Genomic DNA, 9,030 nt, shown 5'->3' with positions numbered 1-9,030 from the left:
TTCCCTTCTTGCCAGTTCATTGCCTGGCGTCAAAAAAGACAATACTCGGCAGTTGCGAGCCTCGACCGCTCTCCGTTTAAACTGACAGCATAATTCATAATACATTTTGATTGTTAGAATTAGCTACCTGTGTAATATCGCCGACGCATCTTCTGCTTAACCCGGTAGTGCGAAGTCACGTGGCCCCAGGGTCTCTAACGGAAATTTTTATCGGTTCGGTTTAGGTTCGCGGCTTCCTGTTCAGCTCTGCAGAATCCACTTTCATTTTCTGATACCAAAAAGGATAAATTGCATTTATTAACTTCAACGCAAGAATAAAAAAAGAATCTGAACTAACATTCAAAACGTCGTGTTTATAGGATTGAACATCCATTTGTTTACCTTAGCCACGCATATTTTACCTGAATCAAAAGGTTGTCACGAAGTGAGGTAGGTCGCCTAAAACACCCGTGATTTATTTATTTATTTATTTATTGCTACTCTATTCCCTGAAAGGAATTTTAGCAGATGTGTACTTATGAGTAACAAGACATGCAGGCATGCAAAACAGCTAACAAGTCGCAGAAACTAAAGAACAAATAATTTACAGAGGGACAAAACTAATTTAGAAGGGATTCAAAGAAAGACGATGACGGCTGCACAACAACACTTTCAGAAAGGCTATTCCAATCAGTCACCGTTCGCGGAATAAAAGAGTACTTGAAGCAATTATTATGCGATCGAAAAAGAGTTATTGTTAGCGCATGCCTCCGTCGAGTAGCGTAGCCTGATGAGAAGTTTATTAAGTAAGACAGGTCGATCCTACAATGTCCGCTTATTAATTGATACAAACATTTTACTCGAGAATGCCGATTTCTAAGAGATAATGACTTTAGGTCAGCTCTGGTTAAAAGTTCGGTTATAGAGGTACGTCCAAAGCTATTATAAATGTAGCGAGCTGCCTTCTTCTGCACACGATCGAGCTTGTTAATGTTTAGTTTGGTGAAGGAATTGTTAAGTAACGAAGGATTTTGTTAGAAATAAGTAAGATATGTTTTAGAAAAGTCTATTTTTCTACAGTTGCGTCGGCAGTGTGTTTTTTTATCCGCCAATGTTTGTGTCTGCATTTTTTGGGCGCCTTCCGCCCACACGCGCGGGCGGCTTCGCGCAGCCGCGGGGCTCAGAGGAGAAGAGTCAAACATCGGTCGTTAAGAAACGTCTCGGGTTTCGAGAGGCGGCGCGGGGAGAACACGTTTGCGGAGCTGGGCTTTTAACCGAGTGTGCCTGTATATAGAGAGTTTTGCCGCGTAATGTGAAATTGTCTTTTTTTTTTTTTTTTTTTTGCGCGATGTAACGATTTAGCTGTTGGCGCCAACTAGTCTGAGAACATTGCAGAGACCGACTCTACACGGAATTCGGATTTGGCGGTTGGAGCGTCAGGCTGACAGCTCGCCGACCATTGGGCGACAGTGTACCACGTGGGAGGGGTGAAATTTGTAGTGATTGGTGCATCTCTGGAGGGAATGGAGGCCTCTACGAGTCTAGAAAAGGGCTGCCGAGAGGATTCTCGGAGATTCGGCTTTTGAGATCGGGGAATTTGGCTCTTGAGACGGGGGACTAAAGTATGGGTTTAAATTTTGGAAGTTTTGTAATGTAAATTACTGTTGACTTGTTGTCGTTTTGTTTTGAAAATAAACGTGGCCACACAGGCCATCGTAAACCAACCACGTCTTAATGAGTCCAGCGGAATCGAACAACTTTTAGTTTTTTTTCTTATTCGACTTCCTGGGGGATTTCCATCGGGCGAACACCATCATCGGTCGTCACCATCCTGACTGACCGGCCCCCTCCACCCTCCCCTGGACAGTTGACTGGGATCTCAAATGATAGCCGCGTAATCTAATGTTGGCAAGACTATAGCTTTATATGTTAGACGACGCAAGGAAGGGGTACACACTAAACATTTTCACGCCCTTATTGGTGTAAATGGCATGGGTCACAACTCACCCCCTTATTGGTGTACAAAAACGCCCTAGAAAATGGTGTTATTTCGCACACCCTCAAAAACCGGTGTAATCCCTTACACCCTACACAGAAAGGAGTGATTCTGCTCTACACCTATTTATTAGGGTGTGATGGCAGCAGTACACCCTACCAAAAACGTGTACTGCAGCTAGAAGAGCATGGTGGGTAAACCCCGAGACTAGTGACAAAAAAATTGGGAAAACACAATACTGCCTCAAAATGTCTTGAGACGTGTTGTGTTGTCCCGATTTTTTGTCCTAGTCTTGGGCTTTTTCACCATGATCCTTCACCAGCTCGCCTGCGCAGTAACTCTCACTTCATTCAGCAACAAGAAGTTATACTAAATATGTAACACAGCACTTCATCAAAAAGTATTTACGGAGAAATGATTGCAAACAAATTGAAACATGTGGAACACTTTATTTTTTGAATCCAGAAAAAACGTGCATGGACCTCATCTTCTTCTTTCGCGAATTCGCGAGAAACCCATGTCAAACCTCAAATGCTGGCATTTGTGACCTAGTGTTAAGTTTTTGTGACAAAGCTACAAAATTCTTAGAGGCTTAAAATAAATGCACTCAAACTTTAAATAAGGCTTTCCTTCGCCTAAACCTACTTTAAAGCTTTCTAGCTCTGCTGACGTAGGCAAAACTCGACAGGCTGGCAGAGACGGAACGACCGGGAGTTGATTGAGGCGTAAGCAGCAGTTCATGCATGTAAACAGTAAAATGGTATATTGAGACGGAAGCAGGATTACTACCAGAAGCATGCTTGCAGAGTACTTACAAATAAAACACCGACCTCATGTAATCCGTGATAGTTGCATAATCCGGTTCGGGCACCACAGAAAAATTCGCAAACACAACGTCCAGGATGAAGGCGGTTGCTCACATTCAACGGAACTCTCGCCGTCGCCGATGAGCAGCTCTCTTTCGTGATAGATGCACAATCCGACTAGGGCAGCACAAAACTACGCAAACACAATGTCGAGGATGAAGGCGGTCGATCACAATCAGCGGAAGTCTCACGAGCGCCGACGAGCAGTTAGTTCTTTGTCGAAACGCGTCCAACAAACACAGCACAATAATTCTATGGACTCCGACGAAATTCACAAATATTACCAAAAAATTAGTATGAACGTATTCCGGCCGTTCAAGACGAAAAACCACGGCTGCGACTGCAACGCACGAAAAACAGAAGAACAGTGACGCCTGACGGAAGCTTTTTAGAAACCGGACCTACGTGGCCCCTACACTCACCGTAATTTGGAATACGGCAAAGACTTCGGCCCCAGTGAGCCCATCAACGCGTCGGAGCGAGTCACGTGACATATTATAGTCCATGCGTCCCTGTCCCACGGAGAACGGTCACGTTTTACACACCACCCCTCTGATTTGCTAGAAGCGGCCTTCGCACTCGCTCACAGCCACACGAAGACACAAAAGAAGGTGTGGAAGCTTATCAGAAGACGAGGTCAAAGAGGGGTGGACAAAGCAGCTAATCTCCCTCTGCGGCTTTGTATAAGCCACCTGGGCTGCCCAAGGAGGGTCGCAAAATGGGACACGTCAGGACTTGCTTCACGCAGTGGCGTGCGTGCTCTGATGCCGACCGCGAAATCACGAAATAAATAACACAAAACAAATTCGAACGCATGAAACAAGAGATGCAATTTCACCCGTACGAAAAAAGAAAAAAAAAGAAAAAAAAAGCGTCGGGAGGCTAGATATTTTGGTGTCAACTAAGGATCGCGTACTATAGCCGGGGTGTCATAAATTCGGCACTTTCGATTGTCTTGCGGAATTGTTTCGTTAGAACTACACACAAAAATAAAATCTCAGTGAAGGTGCTATAAGTAGTGCGAGGGCCAGTCAGGTGAGTTTGTAATACACGAAATGAGGGCGCCACGGCCCATAGTTTGTTCAGTGGTTCAGCGCAGGAGGTCTTTCTCTGGTTAAAAGTAAGCAGATTCCGTTTTGGTTCATCTTGTTTTTCTTTTCTTTTTTAACGTCGGATTTTAGGTGGTTAAAAAATAGACATACCTCGCCGGCATAGGCCATTCATGCGGGAATCTTGACGCTCAACCAAAAACGGCATCAGTATGTCAGGTATGTACGGTATGTCAGGATGGCGTCGCCGCGACCCATCCTTTTTTTCACAGATATTGGCTGGACCAAAATGGTAACGGCGCAATTTTTCATATTTGATCCTATATCGGCGCAATGCTGTGTGCTGTTTGGGTTGTATATTGACACGTCCTTGTTCATCTTTTGCGAGTGGAGATGTTTTGTTTTTAAGTCGAAGTTGAACTGATGAAACTGACGCACACGCGACACGTAATTTTCGGCTCCTCTCGGACGAAGAGTTCGATCGGAGTTGCAAAAACTATACTCCATCACTTCCTAACCATACGCGACTTCGTGTAGCGATTAATTATACTGGATGTTTATACCGCCGTACATCAGCAACAGTTTCAGCGAAGCAATAAGCATTAACGGATATGAAATCATGGGTGTATTAGACTGGCATCACCATAACGCCCCTTTCACACCGTGTTAATACAGGGCGTATAATTCGCCCATACACCCTTTTTACACGATTTCAGACGCCATCGCAATAAGCGAGGTCGTAAAAAGGGTGTGGAAGGGATGAAAAACATCAGCACACCCTTTTTACACCCAAAGATATTCAAATATCGTGTAAATGAAGTGTAAGAAGGGTGTTTTTCCTAAATTACACCCTTTTTACACGATTATGGGTGTTATAATGTTTAGTGTGTAGAAAGTCTTAACGTCCTTTATTTATTTATTTTATTTCAAAATACTGCCAATCCCGGAAGGGATTGTTGCAGGCATTGGTACATAATAAAAAGATACATGTGAGGCACTTAACAACGAATGAACAACACTTCTCGTCATTCAAAACATCCAATAATTACGAAAAAAGTTCATCTTCGACTGCATTGATAAATGATTCAACAGTGCCGTGACTGAACACGTGTAGATCAAGGCTATTCCAGATTCTAATGGCAGAGGGAAAAAATGAGTGTTTAAAAGTGTTATTATGAAACGAATAGTCAACAAGTGTATGGCTGTGCTTGTATCTAGTCGGTCTTGTGTTAGACAATTGAACGTACTTGGATGAGTCAATCTTAAAGGCGCCTTGTAAAAGAAGGTAGAGAAATTTTAGACGATTTAATGTGGCGCGGTCAGTAATGGTCTGTAAACCTGCTCTTTTCAGAAGCTCTGTGGGGGAGTCAAAACGACCATACTTATGATAAAAAACCTAATTGCCTTTCTCTGAAGGCTTTCAAGTGTGTTTATGTTTATATTCGTGTGAGGGAACCAAGCAATATTTGCGTATTCAAGCACTGGACGTATAAGGGTTTTATATGCTAGGCGTTTTGTTTCACAAGATGAACATTTTAAGGTTCTCTTCAGAAGGAATAATTTCGCGAGAGCTTTATTAAATACATATTTAACGTGTGCGTTCCAGTTAAGATCTGATGTTATCAAGACTCCTAGGTACTTATACTCGGTGACTCTATGCAAGGGTTCATCTTTAAGGCTATATTGAAACTGGGAGACATTCTTTTTCTTTCTCGTGAAACTCATGGCGACTGTTTTTTCTTTGTTAATCACCATTTGCCAGTCATCGCACCAGTCGGAAATCTTTTTAAGAGATTTGTTCAGTAGGATGTGATCGTCTTGGTTCTTAATTTCTTGATATATGATACAATCGTCAGCGAATAATCTTATGTTAACATTAATGCCATCGGCTATGTCATTTATGAAAAGAAGAAATAAAAATGGAGATAAAACGGAACCTTGTGGGACGCCGGATACTACAGCAACTGGTCGCGTACTTTGTCCGTCGTGATAAACAAATTGGAAACGATTTTTTAAGTAGTCTTCAATCCATGCAGTTATCGGTCCTTCGCCGATAACATGTTTAAGTTTTATTATCAGTTTGTGGTGGAAAACACGACCAAACGCTTTTGAGAGATCCAAGAACCCATGCATCTACCTGACTTCTGTTGTTTATGCCCATCGTGAAATCGTGAAGAATCTCAATTAGCTATGTAACGGTCGATAGTCCACTTCTAAAACCATGCTGATGTGGGAATAAGATATTGTTATTTTCTACAAATGATGTCATGACTTTGAGAATAATATGCTCGAGAAGTTTGCAGCAGGTGCAAGTAAGTGATATGGGCCTAAAATTTGAGGCTAGAGTCTTATCGCCAGATTTATGTATAGGGATTACTTTCGCAACTTTCCATTCGGCGGGTACCGAAGAAAGGATGAGAGACTTGTTAAAAATTAACACTAAATACTTGCTAACCCATTCGGCGTATCTTTTAAGAAACATATTCGGAATTTCGTCAGGACCGTTACCTTTTTTGGTGTCTAAATTGAGTAAAAGTGCAAATATGCCTGGTTCCGTAACTATTAGGCTTCCAAGTTCTTCAGCAGTGTTGCATTGTGGTAAAGTTAAACCGTCATTACCATCATCAACTGTAAATACCGACTTAAAGTAATTGTTAAATTCATCTGCCATTTTTTGTTTCTCTATGGAGCTCATACAATTCATTTGAGACTTTTTTGGGTTAACGTGGTTCCAAAATTTCCGAGGTGACGTTTTCATGAACTCGTGGAGGGTGACGTTATAGTACTTATGTTCTAGGCTTCTTTAATTTTTAATTTAAGAAGTTTAGAGTGCTCTGAAATCTTTGCTTTGTAGTCGGTGTTATCCTGGATGGAGTGTATTTTAGATGACTTCCTTAGCCGCTTAAGTTTGCGTTTCAGGTGGATAACTTCTCGCGTGATCCATGGGTTGTGCTTTCTTGTTATTTTTTGTTTTTTTTTGGGATGAACTGTGTAACACAGTGCGTGATAATTTATTTAAACTCGTTCCACATGTCGTCAATACTGACATCTATCTTGTCACAAAGTTCACGGAAATCATAAAATCTATGAGCAAGGTACGTTAATATACACGTGTCATCGGCACTGTTGAAATCAAGTACAGTTTTGATGGTACCATATGAGAACCTAGATGTTCGTATAGCTATGGTGCATATAACTGCTTTATGGTCGGATATGCCCGTTACTACTTCAACATCGACTTGGCTCTGGGGGAAGTGGTCACTAAGAAATACAAGGTCAAGCAGACTGCTGGACGTTCCCTGCACCCGTGTTGGCTCTCTGACGATTTGTGACAGATTAAACGCAAATAAAATGTCTAATATTGCATCAGAGGTAACAGTGCCAAGTTGCAGCGAATCCCAGTTTACCTCAGGTATATTAAAATCACCAGCCATAATAATCCTTTGATTTTTAATGTGTTGTTGCATGTAATCATTTAAGTTGTACAGACACTTGTGGTCGGAGTTTGGAGGCCGATAAACGACACCTACAACAACAGAATAATAATCGAATGACACTTTGCACCATAAAGATTCAACATCTTTCACATCAGGCATATGTTCGTAGGGGATACCTCGTTTTAGAAGTATTGCTACTCCGCCACCTCTAGTCGTTCTGTCTTTTCTCAGAATGATGTAATTTGGTGGGACAATTTCGCTATCAAGTATTAAGGGATGTAACCACGTTTCTGTGATTGTAACTATGTGTGGATTAAATTCTAAGAGAAAGGATTCCAATGAATATGCTTTATTTTGAAGACTCCTTGCATTTATATTTACGACTCTAAGGTTAGATGGCAGAATGTGGCTTTCGGTTAGTTTTCGTCGGGAACATCGTTTTTTTCCACGGGAATTATGTCTTCTTTTGTCTCATCCCACTCATAGAGATGCCCATTTATGCGAACCTTATCATATGTTAAGAAAACCTTTTCTCGCTTATCTCGGTTTGCTTTAAGGGGTATTCACACGAGGGAGAAATCCCGGGGATTTCTCCCCGGCACGCACGAATCACGAGATAAAAACGCGAGGCTTTTGCACATCGCAAAGCCTGACGTTTTCGTCGTGGGATGCGCGTGCCGGGGAGAAATCCCCGGGATTTCTCCCTCGTGTGAATACCCCTTTAGTGCCGTCCCAAAGCTTCTTACGTATTTGCTGTACGTGTCGGGAGAAATCTTCACCGATTGAAAAATGTGTTCCTTTCAGTTTGACGCAGTTTTTCAGTATCTTTGATTTATCTCTACTGTCCAGTAGTTTGAGTATGACTGGACGGATCTTGTTATCAGCCTGTTTCCCGAGGCGGTGAATTCTTTCGATGTCTGCTATTTGTACGCTTAGAATTCTCTCGAGAATTTCACCTACGACCACTCTTTCGAGTGTCTGACTGTTTTCGTTCTCTTGTTCTTTAATTCCGTAGACAATCAGATTCGACCGTCTACTTCGATTTTCTAAGTCGTCTACCTTTCTGGTAATAATTATAACAATCGTTTCAAGTTCAGTTATTCTCTCCCGACATGCACTGACGTTCTTTTGAAGCATACTGAGACTTTCCAGTTTGTGCTCGATCGCAGAAAGTCTGTCATTTGTTATACCCTTTTCATTTTTAATTTCCTGTATGTCCCGGGCGATTTCTTTCAGCTTTTGTAAAATAGCGCCTGTTTCTGGACCAGGGTTGATCTCAACATCCCCGCTCAGCAAAAGTAGCATTCTCAGAGAGAAAAACACATCGCACAACCACAAGTAACAGGACCGTGGGCACGGCAGCAAAATCAAGCAAACATTACTGCTACGGTAGGACTTGCAAAATCGTTTGCTCACCTGGACGAGAAAGACGAATGGGTTGTTAGCCCTCATGTTGGCAGTGCTGCCGTGCCCAATGTCGTGGAGCGTCTCGCTGCGCCGTTTTATAGCCCGAAACGGTGATGTCACAGTCGAAAATAAAAGTTCATCAAAAAACGAACGACTGATTCCAGGTTCGAAGATAAGATGTTTGCTGTCGTCCAGCGTCGGTGCAATTCCTCCGATGACGGAAGGGAACGGCGTGTCGCGGCGCGCAGCATCGCTGCCTGCGTTCAGCTTGTTGACGTTGACCGGCACCAGCACAA

The 9,030-nt window shown here is 42.5% G+C and overlaps 2 protein-coding genes across 2 annotated transcripts; both read right to left on the bottom strand.

Moving 5' to 3' along the window:
• Positions 1-6,901: 6,901 nt before the first annotated feature.
• On the bottom strand, positions 6,902-7,705 carry LOC115331960 (the record flags this gene model as incomplete). Its single annotated transcript, XM_040222425.1, has 1 exon — positions 6,902-7,705. A coding segment is annotated over one exon (804 nt), but the record flags the coding sequence as incomplete, so codon positions are not given.
• A 38-nt stretch (positions 7,706-7,743) lies between these two features.
• LOC115313979 lies at positions 7,744-8,803 on the bottom strand (the record flags this gene model as incomplete). Its single annotated transcript, XM_040222426.1, has 2 exons — positions 7,744-7,882; positions 8,052-8,803. Coding segments are annotated over 2 exons (891 nt in total), but the record flags the coding sequence as incomplete, so codon positions are not given.
• Between the last annotated feature and the right edge of the window lie 227 nt (positions 8,804-9,030).

The sequence above is a fragment of the Ixodes scapularis genome, unplaced genomic scaffold (assembly GCF_016920785.2).
Source record: "Ixodes scapularis isolate PalLabHiFi unplaced genomic scaffold, ASM1692078v2 PGA_scaffold44__24_contigs__length_19508400, whole genome shotgun sequence".
Classification (NCBI taxonomy): Eukaryota; Metazoa; Arthropoda; class Arachnida; order Ixodida; family Ixodidae; genus Ixodes; species Ixodes scapularis.
This window is presented reverse-complemented; position numbering and strand designations above follow the sequence as displayed.